General features: G+C 41.1%; 1 protein-coding gene and 1 non-coding gene across 2 annotated transcripts; both read left to right on the forward strand.

Moving 5' to 3' along the window:
• Positions 1 to 1,517: 1,517 nt before the first annotated feature.
• LOC114671285 (putative POTE ankyrin domain family member M) lies at positions 1,518 to 21,837 on the forward strand. Its single transcript, XM_077956732.1, has 6 exons — positions 1,518 to 2,021; positions 6,743 to 6,857; positions 7,017 to 7,190; positions 19,251 to 19,420; positions 20,668 to 20,712; positions 21,702 to 21,837. The coding sequence occupies exons 1-4, from the start codon at positions 1,549 to 1,551 to the stop codon at positions 19,362 to 19,364; spliced, it is 876 nt and encodes a 291-aa protein (XP_077812858.1). The 5' UTR covers positions 1,518 to 1,548; the 3' UTR covers positions 19,365 to 19,420; positions 20,668 to 20,712; positions 21,702 to 21,837.
• LOC114671563 (U6 spliceosomal RNA) lies at positions 12,877 to 12,983 on the forward strand. Its single transcript, XR_003721603.1, has one exon. It is a non-coding gene; the product is annotated as a U6 spliceosomal RNA (small nuclear RNA).
• Positions 21,838 to 21,855: the final 18 nt, after the last annotated feature.

A 21,855-nucleotide genomic window follows, 5' to 3' on the forward strand; every position in this document is an offset into this window, starting at 1 on the left:
GGAGGGTTGAGGTGCTACTGCCCTGGTCCAGCTCAGACGCCAGCACCAGGGAGGCTCAGTGTCCTGTTCCCAGGATCTGCACGGGGCGGGGGGGGGGGGGGACTTTCTGCATCTCCCCATCAGTGGGAGGTGCTCCTCCAAGCCTCCTCTTGCCAGCCTGGACACAGCAGCCTGCACCTTGACCCTATTGCATGCCAGTGGAGCAGAGCCCCCCAGGCCAGAAGCCCCACAGCTGTTGGCTCTGGCTTGGACACCGGACAGGAGGCACCGGGGCAGGAGCTGGCCGCGATCCTGTGACGCATGTGCCCCCTCGCTGATGGCCTCGTGTTCTGTGTGCGGACCAAAGAGGAGTAAGTGTGGAAGGCGCCTCAGGCAGGTGCTGGCCTCCGTGGGCGTCTTGTGCTCCGCGATTTTGAGGCCATTTGCAGTCAGCTCCCTCAGCCCGAGTTCCGAGCTGCAGCCGCTGCCACGCACAACGGCACGGCCAGGAGTGTCTTGGGGGCTTTCTTCATGGGAGGCTGTCAGCATCCTCAGGTTCCAGGCGCTCAGGCCCAGTCCTGCTTCAAGAGGCTTTTCCCCCCCCACCGGAGGCTTCTCAATGGCCTGAAAGCTCGGCTGACTCCCGCGAAGTTTGCTGGGAACACAAGGCTGTCAGTGACATTCGTGGCGCCAAGACTTAACCATGCGGCTTGCACGGATCCGCCACGGTCTGTGCCACGTGCACTGGCGCCTCCTGAGATGCACGCGCACGCCGCACGCGCACGCCGCACGCGCACGCCGCACGCGCACGCCGCACGCGCACGCCGCACGCGCACGCCGCACGCGCACGCCGCACGCGCACGCCGCACGCGCACGCCGCGCGTAACGGCTTGGCTGGCCTGTAACGGCTTGGCTGGCCTGTAACGGTTTGGCTGGCCTGTAACGGCTTGCACGCGCACACCACACGCGCTTAACAGCTTGGCTGGTTTGTAACGGCTTGCACACGCACGCCGCACGCGCGAAACTGGCTGTCCTGTAGCGGTTTGCACGCGCACGCCACGCGCGTAACGGCTTGACTGGTTTGTAACGGCTTGCACACGCACGTAACTGGCTGGCCTGTAACGGCTTGCACGCGCAGGGCACACGCGCGTAGCGGCTTGGCTTGGCTTTGCGTTCTTGGCTTGGCTTGGCGTCGATTGCTTGGCCTGCTGTTCCTCCTTGGACCTCCTTGGATTGACGTTTTCTCCTTTGGGTTGACGTTTCCTCCCTAGTTCCTTTGCTGGGCTTGACCTTTTCTCTGCTGGGTTTGGCATTCCCTTGGGTGGGCTGGGTGTTTTATTGCGGGGGGGTTGGCCCTTCCTGGGGTGGGCGTGGGGTCGCCCCGGGTGGGTGTGGGTTTTCCCTGGGTGGGGTGGGCTGGGCTCCCCTGCTGGCGTTGGCAGGTTTTGGCTGGGATTGATCTTTCTCTTCAAACAGATCGGAAACCCGGAGTTAACTGCTAGTTGGTGAAACTGGTTGGTAGACGGGATCTGCTCGCTACCATCAGCCTCCCCTGGCTGTTAAAAGCAGATGGTGGCTGAGGTTGGTTCCATGCCGGCTGCGTCCTCTGTGAAGAAGCCATTTGGTTTCAGGAGCAAGATGGCCAAGTGGTGCTGCCACTGCCTCCCCTGCCGCAGGGGGAGCGGCAAGAGCAACCTGGGCGCTTCTGGAGACCAGGACGACTCCGCTGTGAAGACATTCAGGAGCAAGATGGCCAAGTGGTGCTGCCACTGCTTCCCCTGCTGCAGGGGGAGCGGCAAAAGCAACCTGGGCGCTTCTGGAGACCAGGATGACTCCGCTGTGAAGACAGTCAGGAGCAGCAAGAGCAACATGGGCGCTTGGGAAGAATACGACGACAGCGCCTTCATGGAGCCGAGGTACCACGTCCGTCGAGAAGATCTGGACAAGCTCCACAGAGCTGCCTGGTGGGGTAAAGTCCCCAGAAAGGATCTCATCGTCATGCTCAGGGACACTGACGTGAACAAGACGGACAAGCAAAAGAGGTAACCGGGCCTGGGCTGGGAGGAGAAGGGACGGGGCCGGGGGGGGTGATGGGGACAAACCCTCCTGGCGGGGGAGGAGGGGGGCTGCTTTCTTGTCTCCGCAGGCCCCACACCACCCTGGGTGTGGAAACCTCAGCGAGGTCAGAGGTCAGGGCACAGGTCCCTTTGTGAGCAGCAACACAAAACAAAACTTGAGCTGATTTCCAATCCAATTATAATTTCCCTCACAGAACACTAATAGATTGTTTTAAAGTGATTTAACTCGAAAAATTAAGTTGATGCAGCAGATTATTTTTAATGTACACATTTTAAAGCAATGTTCTATATATTATAGAAAAGTGTATATTGAGAACTAAGAACGAAGCCCCATAACATATCAACTTCAAGGCTAAATATTCTTCAAATAAAATCCAGTATGGATTTTTTAATCAATGTACCCTATGTAAGTATGTTCTTTACTGAGGAACCTTAGAAGGAAACTGAAATGGCAAGAAGGTTCGTGTGCTTGAAAAGGAAGATTGAATTTTCTGAAGATGTGAGCTTTTTCTATTTATCACTTTTACCTAAGCCAAATAAAAATAGCAAAGTTTTAGAGTTTTTACACATGCTGTCTTTTATTATTGTGATAAATTATTTTTTTGTAACAGAATGGAAAAAGACTTGCTTTTCCAGATATCAAAATGTGCATGTGCTATTTCCACAAATTGTTTACTAACAGCTGAAAAGATCAATGAGTAGAACAGAATAGGAAATCCAGAAATACCCAAATATATGTAAGAATTTAGCACTTGATAATGGTGATGTTTTGTATTATTTAAAAAAGGTGGATTGTTCATAATTCATTTTTGGAGAAAACTAGCTAGATTTTTATGTCACAAAAGTAAGAGTATAGATTAAACATTTTAAATATACAAAAGGAGAAACATACCAGCACAAGAAAACACAAATGCCTATTTATATATGCAGATATGTGTGTGTGTGTGTGTGTGTGTGTGTGTATATATATATATATATATATATATTTTTTTTTTTTTTTTTTTTTTTTTTTTTACGCAGACTCACTCTGTTGCCCAGGCTGGAGTGTAGTGGTGCAATCTTGGCTCACTGCAATCTCTGCCTGTTAGGTTCAAGCAATTCTCTGCCTCAGCCTACTAAGTAGCTGGGATTACAGGCGCCTGCCACTATGCCTGGCTAATTTTTTTTTTTATTTTTAGTAGAGATGGGGTTTCACCATCTTGGCCAGGCTGGTCTTGAATCCTGTCCTTGTGATCCACGCACCTTGGCCTCCCAAAGTGCTGAGATTACAGGCGTGAGTAACCGTGCCCAGCCTATATATGCAGATATAATAAAATAAGCTCATTAAAATAAGCATTTTAAAATTGGGCATAGTACTTTTTAGCGTAGCTACCAGTGACCTGCGTATGTACGAAAACAGTGTTCCTGGTAGGAGAAGGAATTTAAGTTAGAGGAATGAAATACTGTTTTCTACTTAAGTTAGAAGAGGAATGAAAGGCCGGGTGCAGTGGCTCACGCCTGTTATCCCAACACTTTAGGAGGCTGAGGCAGGCGGATCACAAAGTCAGGAGTTTGAGACCAGCCTGGCCAGTGTGGCGAAACCCCATCTCTACTAAAATTACAGAAAATTAGCTGGGCATGGTGGCATGCACCTGTAATCCCAGCTACTCCGGAGGCTGAGGCAAGAGAATTGCTTGAATCAGGGAGGTGGAGGTTGCAGTGAGTCGAGATCACACCACTACACTCCAGCCTGGGTGATGGAGTGAGAGTCCATCTCAAAAAAAAAAAAAAAAAAAAAAAGGAATGAAATACTGTTTTCTATCCACAAAGTTTGTGAGGATGAAGAACAGTGGTACGTATATAGTTGTTCAAAGTTTAAGTTGCTGCAGCTTTTCAAACAGACACTTTAGTGATAAGAACTACATTTTAAAAATGTATATGCTTTTTACTTATCAATTCCATTATACTGAAATACCTTTATGAAATAGATACATCTGTTTTTCTTAGTATTGCTTAAAACAGCAGTGTATTTAGAAGAATTCATAGATTTTATGAACAAATTTCGGTATATCCATAGGATGGAATAATAAGTAACTATTGAGGGCGTCAGTAGATACAGAGATATGTTGACATGCAAAGATGTACTTTGCTATATCAAGTGAGAAAAAAATCGGTTTGTTACACATATACACAAATATAATCTGCTCTTGTGTTAGCTGAAAATATGTAGAAAATATAATCAAACTTATTTCTGGGGATTTGTAAGTGAAGTTTTTTCCTTTCTCTTATCTGTGATTTCTGCAATGAACATCTGAAGTTTAGTTAAGGTTCATTAGTAATGAAATAATCCTTGGAAAGAGAAGGAATATGCTGCTTGCATAGATACAACTAATTTCTCACATTCTATTATTTATTTTTATTTCTGTGGATGGCTGTCTTCTGTAACTTTTATCCTCTTCAGAAGTAGAGAGATTCTGTTTACCTGTTCCTGTAGATTTTATTGGATATACGTTTTATTATATAATTATCTTTTCATTATATATAGGTTAACGTGTAAAAAGTATGACTCATTTTAGTTGAGTTATATACTTATAAAAATTAAAATAGCAAATATAAATGATTATTACTATTGCAAATGTATTCTCCTACTCTGCAGCAGTTTTCTTTAAAAATATTGAACTCCCAAGCTGCGTTTATCCATTCTTTCAGTCCATTTAGTCATCAGACATAAGCCAGACACCTATTATGTGGCAGGCGTATTCTACTCTCTCTCAGGATCCTTCCATCTTTGAAAACTTCATGTTTACCTGCTGGGCATGAGCAAGCTGAGAGATTTAAAGTTGGAGCATCAGGACTTAATCTCAATTGAAGCTTTTCCTCCCTCCTTTCAAACAAAAACATTTCTGAAGGTAGAAAATAGTAAAAGATAACCTTTAATTGCCTTTTTGAACATTTATAAGTCTTGGATAAAGACTGTTTTAGTTGTTTTAAGAACTAAAATGTGGTAGATAAACAGCAGGGAATACTATGCAGCCATAAAAGAAAGAACGAGAGCATGTCCTTTGCAGGGACATGATTGTGTTGAAAGCCATTATCCTCAGCAAACTAACATAGGAAGAGAAAAGCAAATACTGCATGTTCTTACTTATAGGTGGGAGCTAAATGATAACACACAGATACCTAGAGGGAAGGAACATGCACTGGGGCCTATTGGAGGTGGAGGGTGGGAGGAGGGAAAGAAGCAGGAAATAGAATGAACAGGTACTGGCTTAACGCCTGGGTAATGAAATCATTTGTACAACCAACCCCCTTGGCGCACGTTTACCTGTGTAACAAACCGGCACATCTGCACCTGTACCCTGAATGTAAATGTTGAAAAAGGCTCCACAAATAGTTTCATAAATCCATTTTAAAAAGAGAAAATTTATAAGTCTTAAATCCTAATAGGAAAGATTGGAAATATCTGATGTACATACATTGTATAAATCTAAGTATTGAAAAAAATGAGCCCATGGTATTTATTTGAATTTCCAGGTTTTCTTTGGCTTAAAGATTTTTGAAAACCAAAGTAAGAATTAGTTTATTTTAGAAATTTGTTTTTGTTTTCACCTCAGCCCTCTTATTCCATAGTTTTTTTAAGAACTAAAATTTATCTAAATGCTCGTCATCTGACTGGAACCGCCCCAGACCTGTTATAACATATTCTACTTAATGTAAGGCACCAGGGGTTGTATGATGCCCCGTTATTTTATGTCTCAATAAGAGAATTATTTAAATGCCGCCAATTATAGTAAATCATTAATTGTAAGTGGTATTTCAGTGGAGACAACATGGAGACAATGATCATCTTAGAATCACTGAAATACAACGTTACCTGTAGTCTTTAAAACATACCTGAACGTGTAGGTATAATTGTATCATCTCACTTAATTCAAATGCCTTTAGGGTATTAGTAAAAATTATAATATCTAACAATTATTGAGCTGTTTTTTGTGTTAGGAACTATTCTATATCTTTTGTGTAGAGTCTCATTTAAGCATTACAGTGGTTTCCTGTGAGAAAGCTACTATTTTCATTCCCATTTTATTTATTTATTTTTTTGAGACGGAGTCTCGCTCTGTCACCCAGGCTGGAGTGCAGTGACCGGATCTCAGCTCACTACAAGCTCCGCCTCCCAGGTTTGCGCCATTCTCCTGCCTCAGCCTCCCGAGTAGCTGGGACTACAGGCGCCCGCCACCTCGCCCTGCTATTTTTTTTTGTATTTTTTAGTAGAGACGGGGTTTCACCGTGTTAGCCAGGATGGTCTCAATCTCCTGACCTCGTGATCCGCCCGTCTCGGCCTCCCAAAGTGCTGGGATTACAGGCTTGAGCCACCGCGCCCGGCCCATTCCCATTTTATTGATGAGGTAACTGAGACACCAAAAGGCTAAGCAACAGCTGGGAAGCGACAGAGCTTCAAGTAGGGTTCCAGCCCAAGCTGAAAGTCATCCAAGGGCTGTGCTGTTTCTATTCAAATAGGCTACTCTTTCATTAATAGAGCGAGTAATGAGAGGTAATAAACAGTGTGCTTTCTTCATGGGAAAATTAAATGTTTGTTTTGAAGGCAGAGTAATAGCAGGCTATTCAGTGTTTGCAATTACACGAATCATTGATGTGCCTGTAGCTAGTGCACTACAATTTCCTAAAAAGTCTTCTCACTCTCCTAGGACTGCTCTACATCTGGCCTCTGCCAATGGGAATTCAGAAGTAGTAAAACTCCTGCTGGACAGACAATGTCAACTTAATGTCCTTGACAGCAAAAACAGGACAGCTCTGACAGAGGTATGCAGTAGCCAACTGTATCAGCGTGAGATGGGTTTGATTTCAATACATAGCATAAAAATGAGTTTTCTCCTCTAAATGTAACTAGCTGGTGAAAGCTGTGGAATGTTACTTTGAATTCCTAGCATTTATAATTTGTTTTTGGTCTAACACTGACAGGCCATACAATGCCAAGAAGATGAATGTGCGTTAATGTTGCTAGAACATGGCACTGATCCAAATATTCCAGATGAGTATGGAAATACCGCTCTACACTATGCTATCTACAATGAAGATAAATTAATGGCCAAAGCGCTGCTTTTACATGGTGCTGCTATTGAATCAAAAAACAAGGTATAGATCCACCAGTTTTCTTTTCAAAATACTGAAATGCATTCATTTTAACAGTGACCTGTGTAAGGGCCAGTTTTCCATATTTGGAAGCTCACACATAACCTGAATGAAAATATTTTGAAATGACTTAATTATCTAAGATTTTATTTTAAATATTGTTACTTTCAAAGAAGCATTTGAGGGTACAGTTTTTTTTTAATGCACTTGTGGTAAATACTTTTTTGAAAACACTGAATTGGTAAAAGGTAATACTTACTATTTTTCAATTTTTCCCTCCTAGGTTTTTTTTCCCCCCCTAATGAATGTAAAATTGCAAAATTTGCCCTGAAATAGGTTTTACATGAAAACTCCAAGAACACTTAAACATGTTTCAGTGAATAGAAATCCTGCTGCTTTGGCAAGTTCCTAAAAAACAGTAATAGATATGAGGTGATGCACCTCTCAGTGGCAAGGCTTAAGATATTTCTGATTGCTCATGAGGCGGAAGTGGAAAGGGAAAAAGAGCAATCAGAAATACCAAGGCCAATTTGGAAATTAGGTAATAGAGGGAAAAGACCATGAAGAGGTTGTGTGCATGTGCGTATATGTGTGTGTGTGTGTGTGTGTGTGTGTGTGTGTCTGTCTGTGTGGTGGTGTTCATTTATTTATTTCCTTTGTATGGTGAGACAAGGTTCAATTTTAGAGAATGACAGTTTTCATTTTGGGAGAGGGAGTTAGTGAGTTGTGAACTGCCTAGAGATCAATTTTAGGAGGCCTCTGAAGAACCAGATTGGCAGTAAATAGGTGGTCATGTAATGGGAAACCCTTGAGCAGAGGGAATAACAAGTAATTAACTGACTTAGTATCCTATTCTGGTAGAAATGGCCAGTTAGAGTCTCAACTCTGCTTTCAAATCTAGCATGTCTGGATGGGAAGGTGGGAGATAAGGAGCTTTCAGTAACAAGATCAAGTTGGATTTTGAGTTTACTAGACCTTGTTCTTCTCTTACCGGGGAAAATTATGTGGTATTTTCAGCAAATGAGTCTGTCTCCTACTCTTTCCTCTTTTTGGCCAAATCTTCAAATGAGAAAGGGAATTGGTCACGTGGGTGAGAAATGAGACTGAAGTAACTGTCTGTTGTATTAGCTTCCAGCTAGAATTTTGCATCCCAGTAACCTGAGGAAAATTTTTAAATAATCAATAAGTCTAGGCTTTTTCCTGAAGATTTTGATAGAGTAAGTCCAGTAAAGCCTAGATATGTATGTTTAAAAATGTTTCCTTGAAGCCAGGCATGGTGGTGCATGGCTGTAGTCCCAGCTGCTAGGGAGGCTGAGCAGGAGGATTGCTTGAGCTCAGGAGTTCGAGTCTAGCCTGGTTAACATAATGAGACCCTGTCTCTAACATCAACAACAACAACAACAACAATTTTCTCAAAATCTGGATACACACCTGCTTAAGAACCACTGAATACATAAATGTAATATGTAAATTCTTATATCTCAAACTTAAGATATCTGTAGAAGAGTTGGAGTTGGATATGTGCTGATTTCTTTAAATCTTTCCTATCCAATTACATTAATCTGACTTTTTTTTTTTTTTTTTTTTTTTTTTTTGAGATGTGGTCTCACTCTGTTTCCCAGTCTAGAGTGCAGTGGTGCAATCACAGCTCACTGCAGCCCTGACCTCCCCAAACTCACTCAGATGGTCCTCCAACCTCAGTTTTTGTATTTCTTTTTTTTTTTTTTTTTAGTAGAGATGAGGTTTTTGCCATGTTTCTCAGGCTGGTCTTAAACTCCTGGGCTCAAGTGATTCACCTGCCTCAGCCTCCCAAAATGCTAGGATTATGGGTGTGAGCCACCATTCCTGGCCTAGTCTGACTTTTATCTCTGTGGTGAGACATTAAAATGAATATTATTGGCGGTATCTATCAGCTTACAGAGTAATACCCTTTCCTTCCTACCGTCAGTTATTCGCTGCCATTCAGAAGGTCTTTAGAAATGTGCAGTGAGTAGTCTTTGAGTCGGTAGAGGATGATCCTCTCGGGATTTTGTGTCTCTTTGTTATCATTCAAGTGCTTAGGTCAGTAAGCCGTTGTTAAGAGCAGAGTTTTCTCAATTAGAATTGTAGCAAATTGTAAACTGTTTTTTTGTCAATTGAAGCTGTATTATGGACTATCCAGTGTGTCTCATAAGTATGTAGAGCTTTGGCATAATCAGCATGGCAGTTTTAAACACTAGAAACCATGGAGTTATTAAGAATACAGATAGGAATTCTGTAATTTAGTTTCAGTAGTCCTATGAACTGATTATCTATTAACAATCTGGAAAAATTAAATACAGATAGATTTTAAATAAATAAATGTTGGGAAATTTTTTCAAATGGGCAGTATGAGTATTAATAGCAATTTTTATTACCTGTTGGAGCTTGAACTTTTGGTAAAACGTGAAACTAAAGAAATTTTTTACATGCAAATTATTGCTTTATACACAACAATTTTTCTTAGGGTAGAGGATATAGAGACAAAAGATACAGCCCCTGCCCTCAAGAAGCTCTTTGTTTAAGTGGGAAAAATGTTATCATCCAATAATAGCATGCCGAATGCTGGGTTAGAAGCAAAGAGTCTTGGAAGCAGTGAATGTTGAAAGTGAGTTTTTGAGATGATCAGCGTTGATGTGGTGAGGCAGAGAAGGGGTGTTTCCAAGGGAAGGAGCAGCACGTGGGAAAGCACAGAAGATTGAGGAGGAAGCAGCTACATGTTACTTACTTTGTATGCGTGTAAGTCGGTAGGATCTTATATAAAGTTTCCGCTTCAGTTGAGGAGTATGTACTTTTTTGAATTGCATTCGTTTTTGCTTTATATTGTTTTACAGCATGACCTCACACCGCTGTTACTTGGCGTACATGAACAAAAACAGCAAGTGGTGAAATTTTTAATCAAGAAAAAAGCTAATTTAAATGCATTTGATAGATATGGAAGGTATAGTTATTTCTTTTAATCTGTGTGTTGTTAACTAGATTGATAGTCACTCAAGTCATAAATGTTAAATTAATAAGATTAATGTGTACTTATTGGGACAGTGATCAGTATCAACACAAATCAGTCAGGTAGAAAAACAATTATTTGGACTGAGCAACATAAAGAACAGTTTTTGTAGGATTCATCTTCTCTTATTGTATTGACTGATGTTCTTTGTTGTATGAGGTTTTGGTTACATGATCTTATGTTAGCTAGAGGGATTTCGTATTAATTTTATGAAGTGTGAACTTTAACTTTCAGTTTACTTTATGACTCAGTATTGAACTTCTTAACCCTTTCTACCAGTTTTTAACCTCTGTGTCTTATATGCTTTTCCACTAAATATGCTATATTAAACATAAGTAGGGGTTGAAAATTCTTTTGTCTTTTCAATGACTCTGCTTTAAGTTGCTTTCTTTGAAGAATATTAATGTTAGCTTATCCCTACATGACAATTAATTGCTATTCCCACATACTGTGGGTTCAACAGCCTTCTTCCTTTTTTATTTCCAGTGTATTTTGATGTTTTTATTTTTAATTGGTATGGAAAGAGGGAGTGAAGATAGTTTTAAGTGGATACACTTTTCCTTTCATGAAGGCAAGCTGTAGGTGGGTGATAAAGAGAAAAGAGCTAGGCTTTGGATTCACACAAGACTGAATTTAATTCCTAGCTTTCTTACCTGCTAGGTGTGTGACCTTGGGAATGTTACTTACCACCAAATATGTTGTCATATATGAAAAGTAGGAGAATATATGCTTCAAAGTTGACTGTGCATAAGTAAGAGAGATATATATGGCACTTAATTCAGTGCCTAGTACATGCTTATTGGCATCATTAACTGACACTCCTGTGACTACTATTCTTACTATTATTATTATTACTGCTTTCAGCATGCAGAGAGCTCTTGTTCATGTTACCCCCTAGCTGATTTCCTATTACAGCGTATCAGTCTAGGGAAGCTGTGATGAAATCTTCACTTAAATCTTTGTCCACTTCAGATAAGTGGTCCTAACATTGTTTCTTGCCCATCAAAGGACTTTAAATTAGTAGCTTCTACTATGCAATGCCCCAGTGAGATAAGAGGTTTCCTTTTTGTCCCTTCCTTTTAACCTTGGTGGTATTTTACAAAGATGAACACTTGAGCACCCAAGATGCTATGTCTTTTGGTACATGTAAATGTTTAATTCTGCACGGAGAAACAAGATGTTAAATTGGTAAAATATATCAAATTAGCTTTAAAAATAACTATTGCAGTTCTTAAGGGAGAAATTATCTCTGTCATTTTAGAACTGCTCTCATACTTGCTGTATGTTGTGGATCAGCAAGTCTAGTCAGCCTTCTACTTGAGCAAAATATTGATGTATCTTCTCAAGATCTGTCTGGACAGATGGCCAGAGAGTATGCTGTTTCTAGTCATCATAATGTGTAAGTGTTTACATTAAAAGGCGAGTTAATGCTAAATTGAGGTTTAAAATAATTGTAACAATTGCATCTTATGGATCAGGTGAGATGTCATAGTTCGGTTCAGGTAGTTTTAGAATGGCAGTGAGTTAGTCCCCTGCATCAGCCAGAAATCAGAAAAAAAGCAAGACAAGTTAGAAGTACCAGTGGGTGGAGGATTCTTTATCTCAGGACTTTTAAGACCTTTATCCTTAGAGATCCCAACATTGTTCATTTCATCCAAGTATAACACCTATGCATGGGATAAAAAATGGTGTCACATCTTTGATTTTTCTGATTAGTTATTTGGGTCTTGAAATGTTCAGTTTAGCAGAAAGTCTTGTACTGTCTTCTGGGGACTGTCTCCTACATACTCCATGAATTTTTCAAGAACCGAAGGGGTTCACTAAATCCAAGGAAGACAGTCCCTTTTATCAAGTCAGAAGGAGGAGGAAAAAAAGGACATTCCAGTCATTCTGTTGTTTCCATTGTTTCTGTCGCTGCATTGTTGCCACTCAAACTGGTCCTGCTGCCTGGTAATGGTTGACCTTTGACACCAAGATGCCCTTACTGATTCAGATCCCTCAAGCCTTCCTGGCAATTCATACGGTGACTTTGAAGTTACAGCGTATTTTAGTTCCCATACCTATGCTTATATGCTCAGCCATTGTTCCCAAAGCACCAGCACCCTGCTCTGGCCGCTGGGCATCCTGACTTTATCCACACACAAAGTGAGCAGGTTGACCCTTCCCCCCATATTCAGAACCTAATGTGGAACCCACATCTTAGCCAAGAATTAGCTGAGACCTTCACGGTCAGAGATCCTTTGAGGCAGTTGTTGGTCTTTTCTCTAGCAGATATCAGGTGGGCTTGTTCTGAAAGGTCAGAGGGGTTCAAATAACGTGGGAGAAAGAGATCAGTGTTTGTTTCTTCTTCTTTGCTACTAGATCTGTGCTGTGAGGCAACTTTATATCCTGTATAGAACCTTAGGCAGGAGAAAGTCCTATATGAACCTTCCCCGAGCAGGGGCTCCCGGTTGTGGTTGGCCCTTGAGTGATCTGTTTTACATGATAATGAAAATCGTCCAAGCTACTTCTATCTCTAGCTCAAGATTTTAAAATATTTTCAAATTCTACCTCACAGGAAGCCGTTGAAGAGAATTCTCAGAATCTCTTCAATGGTTAGTTGGACTTAACAGAGCCAAGCCTCATCCATGACTCATCACTAATCATGTGTAAAAGTAGGGCTTTGTGCTTGCTTCGGTGGCACATATCCTAAAATTAGAACAATACAGAGAAAATTAGCGTGGCTTCTGCATAAGGAGGCAGCACAAATTTTTGAAGCATTCCATGTTCTGTGCAGTCACTGGAAGGTCATTTGACTATTTGCTGACTAGCTGTAAGGAAACACTGTGAAGCAACACAAAAGATGGGTGCCACCAAAATACTGAAATTGTGATTTGTGCTGCCAAAATAGTCATGTAAGATGGTCTATGAGATGACTTAGAGCTGAATAACATGTTCGGTGCAAAATTATATTGTTAGCATGTATGTCAAAAACTAGAAAATGTCAACTTGCAACTTCTTCATGGAAACTAAAAAAAATAAAAGAGTTTTGGTCTCCCCTGCCAGCTGGCATTGAACATCAATATAAAGCATTATCCTAACAAACATCTGGCTCAGAGTTGGAGTCTGTAGAGAAGGATCATTGGTCCAAGCCAGGTCTTAACATCCATTGGTTTTTCTGCCCTTGGTGTGATTGGTCAACTCCATAATAGTGGACAATCACATTAGCTACTTTAATGAGATATTTATGAATAAATTTAGTTACGAACTATGACATAGTTGAGATGCCCTGAATTATAAGCCATAGGAGTAGGACAACTGAAAAGCAAAATTAGGACTTAATAACATTTTCTGAAAACTACATTTGCATATTAGAACCTACGAACAAAATACACATTGGATTTTATTTGGGATTCCAAGATAATTTTAGTCATAAAGTTTAGGAACAGATTATTCCATTGCTTTACTATTTCTCTGAGCATTTAAAAAATATCTTGTTAAATCTTTATAACAACCTAGTGAAATATGAAATAAGGCAGCAAAGTCCTCACTTTGTTGAAGAAGGCATTGAGCCTAAGAGAAGCAAATTGTCCAAGAACAAATAGCTGTTCATTATGGACCTAGGACTTATGCAGAGCTGGGACACTTTCTATTATGTCATGATAATGTAAGCTAATTTACTGGGTCACCATGCCCTTGATTTCTGAGCATTTCACCTTACATTGTTTTCTTCTTTAATTAGAAGCTTAAAGAGAAGTTTGTAGAATGTACTCATAAGTGAATGGGATAATACTGTTAATTTCTGATATTATGATATTAGAAATACTCTAAGAATTTTACATTTGGTAAGTATTTTTTATATCAGTATTAAAATAGTAATTTGGTTTATTGCATTTTATACATAGAATTTGCCAGTTATTTTCTGACTACAAAGAAAAACGGATACTAAAAATCTCTTCTGAAAATAGCAATCCAGGTAAGACTTGTGATAGTGAATTACTTTAGGTCAGTTGTCCCCAACCTTTTTGGCACCAGGGACTGGTTTTGTGGAAGACAATCTTTCCATGGGCTGAGGGAAGGTGGGAGTGATTTCAGGATTATTCAATCATGTGACTTTATTGTGCTACTTTATATTATTATTACATTGTAATATATAATGAAATAATTATACAACTTAGCATCATGTAGAATCCGTGGAAGCTCTGAGCTTATTTTTCTGCAACTAGACGGTCTCATCTGGGGGCAAAGTGAGACAGTGACAGATCATCAGGCATTAGATTTTCATACGAAGCACACAGCGTAGATCCCTCAGACGGGCAGTTCACAACAGGGTTCATGCTCCAATGAGTATCTAATTCTCTGACTGGTCTGACTGGAGGCAGAGTTCAGGCGGTAATATGAGCCTTGGGATGTGGCTATAAACACAGGCGAAGCTTCCCTGGCTTGCCTGCTGCTCACCTCCTCCTGTGTGGTGTGGCTCATAATAGTCCATGGACGGGTCCCAGTCTATGGCCTGGGAGTTGTGGACCCTTGCTCTGGGTGGTCCTACCATAGATAAAAAAGTGAAAGTAAGGAATTTTTGATCACAAGAATGCTGAAGCACAAGTCGTGTTACATCCGCTTGTCCCAACAAGGTTTTACTGTTACTGACTTCGTTCCTCCTCATTTGAAGTTGGAAAGAGATACATTTACTTTGTTGGAACAAGATGTGTTCTACCTGCTGGTTAATTGTCATGATAACAGTAATTTTGTTAGAACAAGATGCTCCGCTATCATTTGCCAAAAGATTGCCATAATAAATATACAAATTGCCCCACTCTAGGCTCAGCAGATTATAATAAAAGTAGAAAAATATTTCACAATAACAAAAATGCTAGTATGCTACTGGGTTGTGGACACCTGATACATTGTATAAACCAAACTGTAGGAGGACACCTTTAGCTATCTATTTATCACAGAGCTTCTGTAAGTTAGGTTTCATAAGTTGCGGGAGACAAAGATGGAACAGATATAGTTTTGATCTTTAAGGTGCTCATGATAGAGCTGTCTCCATTTCTGTGCTTTTTCAACAGAATTTTCAAAGAACACATTTCTATCTATGTTTTCACTTGTCCACTTAACAAATAACTATCAAATATCTTTTAGATACTAACCATTTTTGTAATGCTACAGAACACAAACAAAAATACAGACAGGAGCTTGTTATTATCATTGTCGTTTTTATTATTTTACTACTTTGTTCGGTGCTTACTGTGTGCTAGATGCCCACTGGAAGCTTATAATTATGATTTATTATATATTGATTATGTGCCAGACATATGTGATGAGGAATAAAAGTTTTGGGGAAAAAACAGGTGTGATTTAAGGTAAACATACAGAGTGAGAAGAATTTTTCTAGGTAAAGAAGCAGAAGAAGAATAATGTTTGGCAGAAGGAACATGCAACGAGTTGGTGTGTTTGCCAGAAGGAACGTCTAACGAGATTGCCTGTTTGGCAGGAAGAGCAGCAAGTGCAAAAGACAAGATGCTTGAGTGAACTTTGCAGGGTTTCTGAGCAGTTCACTTTTGCTAGTACCAAAAGTGTGAGATACCAGAGGTTGGGAATGAGGTGAATACTTAGCTAAGGCAAATTTATGGTAGACTTTTTAATACTGTAGAAATGAGTAGGGCTTATCCTGTGGGCCATGGGAAATTTACCAGATAGAATGCTTTGGACTGCAAATACTGATGAGCAGTGGCTAAAACAGTAGGAACCAGAGTTGTTTTGGTTGTTCGGTGATATCTTAGGTATCCCACTTGTTCCTCTTTCAGCTGTGCTGTTGGCAGTGTTTTATTCATGTCTCCTTTCAGGGTTGGCTAATCGCAGCAGCTCCAAACATCTTGTTCTCACAGCACAACATCACAAGAGCTGCTTTTCTTCACATGTGTCTTTTAAACAGGGAGAAAACTTAGAAGCATGCAAGGGGCTTCCTGTAACATTTCATTGACTGGGTCACACCACATGCTCATTCCCAAACCAGGCACTGGGAAGGCAAATATGTGATTAGCTTAGAATAAACATTTCTGTTTCTGAGGCTGAGGAGGGGGATTGGGATAATAAATATCCCAATAGACTTGTGTTTCTTCTGCAAGAAAGAATAAGGCATGGCTATTGCGAGGGAGCCCACAGTGTTTGCTGCAGAGGCTCATTGGAGACATTTCAGCAGGGGAATCGCAAGATTAAATTTGAGTACTAAGGCCTTCTGGTCATGGTGTAAAATGGGTTAGCAAGCTTTTTCTGTAAAGGACCAGGTGGGTAATATTTGAGGTTATGTGGTCTCTGTCATATCTACTTACCCTGCTGTTGTTTGCTGTTGTAGTGTGAAAGCCATGATGATTCTATGTAAACAAACAGGCATGACTGAGCTCCTATAAAACTTTATTTACAAAGCCATAGGCAGATTAGATTTGGCCTGTGGCCTCTAGTTTGCTGGAGTTGATGGAAGGGAACCAGGTAAAGAAACCAGGAGACAAAGGAAGCTTTTGCAGTAGTGAACTATAGTTTCCTTGTCACACATCCTTGGACTAGTATCAATGTATTACAAGGTTTTCACCCATCCATTGTGAAATAAATAAAGTTCAGAATCTCAGTTACTCATTTTAATATGTTGGCCTTTTTTTTGGTGTTATGCTTTTTTCATTTGTTTTGCCTAATTTTTTTCATGTAAAAAATGCATTAATAGTTGGCATTTTCTTTTAAATAAAAACCATTTTATAAATGTTTATGTTCCCAATGGTAGTGGGAATATAAAGCAGAGGCAGCAAAGAGGTATAGTCAATATGATTTAGTGATAATTGAATGAGAAAGGTTTGGGGCACAGAGAGAAATGTCAGATAATTTCCAGCTTTCCAGGTTGTACACTAGTATTTAACCTGGATGTGAGGCTTTCATAATCTGCCTTCTGCCCCACTCTCCATCTTTAGCCCTTTTCCCTATGTGCCCTTTCTCTGGCATTGATGACCTGCTGGTAATGCCCTGCTCACTCATCCTTCTATTGCAGGCAAATCCTTTCCCTCTTTTAGGCCTCGCTCCTGCCCTTGCTGCTGCATGGCATGCTGTCACCCTTTCCTGCCTCTACCCTTTTAATCCGGCTAGCCTCAATATTTCAGTCTCTGGTTAGGCATGTGTCCTAGAAAAGCCATCCCTGACATGCCTTATTTTCATTCTTTTTAAACTCTAATGCCTAGCATGTATGTAGCAGGACTCAGTAAGAAATTTCTGAGTAAAATGTGAGTAAGACGATGTGCAGGATTGTCCTCTGCAGTCTTGGAGCAGAGGGGACAGACACGTGGAGGAATAATGCACAGTTCAGGTGGTAAAGATGCAGTAGAAAAATCATTGAAGTACTAAGGCAGCCTCAGGGAGGGAGGTACCTGTTTATTTGGGGAAAGACATGCAGAATCAAGGAAGACTTCACACAGCATTGTTTTAAGAGATGAAAAGAAGGCTGAGTGTGGTGGCTCATGCCTGTAATCCCAGCATTCTGGGGGGCTGGAGCGGGTAGATCACAAGGTCAGAAGATCAGGACCATCCTGGCCAATGGTGAAACCCCATCTCTACTACAAATACGAAAATTAGCTGGGTATGGTGGTGCGTGCCTGTAATCCCGGCTTGACAGGAGAATCACTTGTACCAGGGAGTCGGAGGTTGCAGTGAGCTGAGAATGCACCACTGCACTCCAGCCTGGTGACAGAGTAAGACCCCAGCTTAAAAAAAAAAAAAAAAAAAAAGGAAAAAAATAAATTTGTCAGAATCCTGGAGGGAAACATTTTAGATGTTAGGAAAACATTGTACACTAATAAAGGTGTCAGTCAGTAGTAATTTTGGAAATCATTTATAAGGTACTATTGTTGCAAAAAACAGGAGGCAGGAGAGACCCTGTGGGTGAAACAGGAGGATTTCATTTAGGTGCACATCAGCTCAGCAGATTTGCATCCAAAAGCTGAGCCCTGAACAAAGGGAGGGCTTGGCTTATATAGGCAAGCTTCCAGAAGCAGAATAAAGGCAATTAATCATATAGTGACAGTTTTGCAACCTCAGCATAGCCTGTGACCTTGCAGCTGCTTTGAAGGAAAACAGGAACTTGCAAAATATATGCATTTATAAAAATAGCTATGAGTAAATGCTGAGGGGAAGGGGAGATGGGAAAGGAATTTGTTTTCTTAACCTTGCTCTGGGATGTGTGGAGCCCATACCTGTGCACTCTGGCTTCCCAGACAGGGTCACCACGACCTTTCCTGGGTCCTGCCTGTTGCTATCCTTAGAGTCAGAGTAGCTAAGTGCAGAAAAACTAAATTTTCTTTTCATTACATTTACTGCTTCACTGTTAGGAAGTGGAGAACAACATACCGTGTCACCTTATACGTTTCTACTGTATTTTAAAGTTGTGTTTCTGATGGTTTTGTTCATTTCTGTTGGGTGGATGAATTTGTGAGTGAATCACATCAGGTGTCTCCCCAGGTGGTTTGTTGAAGTTTTGGATAATTATTTCCTAAGTAACTATTTCATGAAAGACTAAACCCTGAATTTATGAAATAAAATAAAATGTTATCTTAAATCTATTTTTATAAAGACAGTAGTTTTTAACTGTTCCAAGTGGTTCATTTTAACTGAATACATGAGGTTGTATGTAATTACCTCAAATTAGTACTACTACAGAGTAATCAGTACTGGTAAAGTAAAAGTAGCGCTAAAGTAGTACTAATAAAGTAGTACTAATAGCCCTACGCTAGTAGTAGTAATAAAGTGGCATTGCTATTGATTCTATCCATCTGTCTACCTACCTGTCTGGATGGGAGGGCACAGGATTTGACTGATAAGATTGGGCTTAGCAGTGAAAAGAGCTCATATATGCTTTAAGCAGGTATACACTCAAACTTGGTATCATGACTGTTCTGAATTCCAGAACCATGGCTAAAGGGTGGAAGTTTTGTTTGACTGTGTCTCATATTTTCCTTTTGGTCTATTGTCTAACACATGTTGCTAGAATTCATTTTACTCTGACTACCTTTTATGTACAGACAACGCTGTTATTGACGAGATCACACCCAAGCGGATCAGAGATTGGCCCAATACTTACACCTACACCAAGGCCTTGGGAGAAATGGTGGTGCAGCAGGAGAGCAGGAGCCTAACCATCGCCATCATAAGGCCCTCCATTGTGGGAGCAACGTGGCATAAGCCTTTCCCAGTAAGCCCACTTACCTGGATTCTGTGTTTTGCTTTCAAACTAAGGTTTTTCTAGCCCAATTATTTTCTGATGTCTTTCTTCTTCTCCTCAGGATTTATAGCTAAATGCAGCCAATCAAATATGAACCCATTATACTAGGGCAAAATCCCACTTTGGGATCATGAGGCTCTTCTGGCAGTTACCCTGACTATCTTAGAGTTGGATGGAGATCTTAAATTAGCTTCTAACTACTCTAGTCTCAAAATTCCCATGGGTGATGTTTTTATATCTTGGCTTTCCCACTATAGCTTAAACAGACCAGAATGTTCTTGATGGCCAACTTGATAGTATTGCAACTAACTGCCAGGGTAAACGAGTTACAAAACTCACAGAAGGATCTCAGTTTGGGAATAGTAATTTTTTTTAACCTCAGTATACTGCTGTGTCCTTCTGAAAGTACTTTGAATTATACAAAGTCTTCTTCAAAGCAGGTCTGTGAAGCTTTGGGGGCAGATAAATTCCAGCTCCACCACTTACTGGCAATGCGACATTTTTGAGTTGTTCTTTCCATAAAACAGGACAGATACTACTTTGGAGAGTTGGTTTAATGAGACAATGTATGAGGAGAGGAGTGCTCAGACTCTAGTAAAAGGCGGGTCCCTACTGAAAAGGCTCAATTAATATTAGTCCCTTCATCTTCTCCTCCCATATCTCTTGTCTCCCATTATACACATTTCAACTTTTATACTGTAAGGTAAAGAGACATAATAAGGTAAGCTGAATGGCTTGGGGCTTAGGAAACAAACTCAAAAAGACATTTCCCTCTAACTACTCTTAAGCATAATCTTTCCTGTAACATCTTTAAGCAAGTCAACACACATTATTACCAATCATGTTTTCAATGTTCTCCTAAGGAGGCTAAAATCAGGACTGAGGTGGAGAAGTATGGCTGGTGAATTGCTTAGCAGATCATGATATAAGGACAAGGTCCACCGTAGCCCTTAAGATGTCACAAAACGCTGCAAAACCATTCATGGCTCCTGCTATGAACAACAATCCTGGCCAAATTTTAATTATTGGACAAAGTGCAGAAAATAGTCAATGCTTTGCCATTGATCTTTGGGATCTTAATAATACTGAATTAGATAGTTCTATTAGCTGGGGTCTCAGTGCCCTTGTTTGAAATTTATTGAGATTAGACTGCAGATGTTCCAAGATAACAACAATTTTCTAAAATGTGTAACCAATGGAAATCTTCTTTCTTTTAGGGTTGGGTTGATAATCTAAATGGACCTAGCCGACTCATTATTGCGGTATGTATAGGGATGAAGAAATAACTCTGAAATGTAGTGGAAGAATAGTAACAGAATTCTTAGCGCTGGCTTAGCTTCATTGATCCAAAAATGTAAATGCTACTTTACTATCAATTGAAGCATATTATTTCAACTATTCTGGTTATAATATAAAGGCAGGATGAAATTATTTTTATTCTTTTAGAATTTTTTATCAGGAAAACAGATAAAGCGCTATCAATTACTATTTAAGAGTCCTATTTTGAAAAGTCTTTGAGAATTAAGGATTTTTCTTTTTTCTTTTTAAAAAAAAAAACTTTTTTAAACTTAAAAATAAAACCAGCGAAAGTCTTATAAAAATGAAGCAAGTAGCCCAAAAAATGCCCACCTGCCGCTCTATATACAGTAATGCAATATTTGTCACAGTTTTGTACAATATTATAAAAAATGTCGCAGACAGTACCAATTAAGGCCCTTATTTCTCATAGGACATCAAGCCTTATGACCTGGTAGGGTGGGAGGGAAGATGCCACTTAATTATTGCACCATTTTGAGAAACAGAACTCGTCAGGGCGAATAGTGGTCTTTTCCCACCTGGCCTTCAGTCACAGATGGGGGCTGGGGCGGTGGCGTCGTCTTCAGACCCTCTGTAGCCACATTGTGCCCTGCCCGCTTCTCTGGGTGCAATAAATACCGGTCACAGTTTGGGAGGGGGCCTTGCGCAGGTGGGCGGGGGCGTCTGGGCTGCATGTGCCGCTTCCTGTACAGGGCAAGGTGGGCGGAGCGCGAGAAGGCGCGGTGGCACCAGTGGCCCTGAAATGGCCAGTGGCCCCTGTGCTTGGGGTGGTGGAGCCATAGCTTGTCTGAGTGAGCAGCTTCCCGCTGCATCCATCCCAGTGGCAGTGGTCTGGCTTGTCACTTGTGTGCTGCGCGGATGTGCCTTCGGGTGAGATTTCTTGCTGTGGGGCTTGCCCTAGCCGCACAGGCATACATGGTGGTGCCTTTTCCAGGCCAGGAGCGGCCGCCACGCTTGGGCTTGGCCTCCAGCAGCTCCAGCGGGGACGCCGGCGCCACCACGAGGAGACCACGAGCGACTGGGGGTGCCAGGCCTAGGCCCAGGGCTGTGGCAGCGGCGCTGAAGCTACCGAAGACGGGCGGGGGTGG

Source organism: Macaca mulatta, chromosome 12 (assembly GCF_049350105.2).
Source record: "Macaca mulatta isolate MMU2019108-1 chromosome 12, T2T-MMU8v2.0, whole genome shotgun sequence".
NCBI lineage: Eukaryota > Metazoa > Chordata > Mammalia > Primates > Cercopithecidae > Macaca > Macaca mulatta.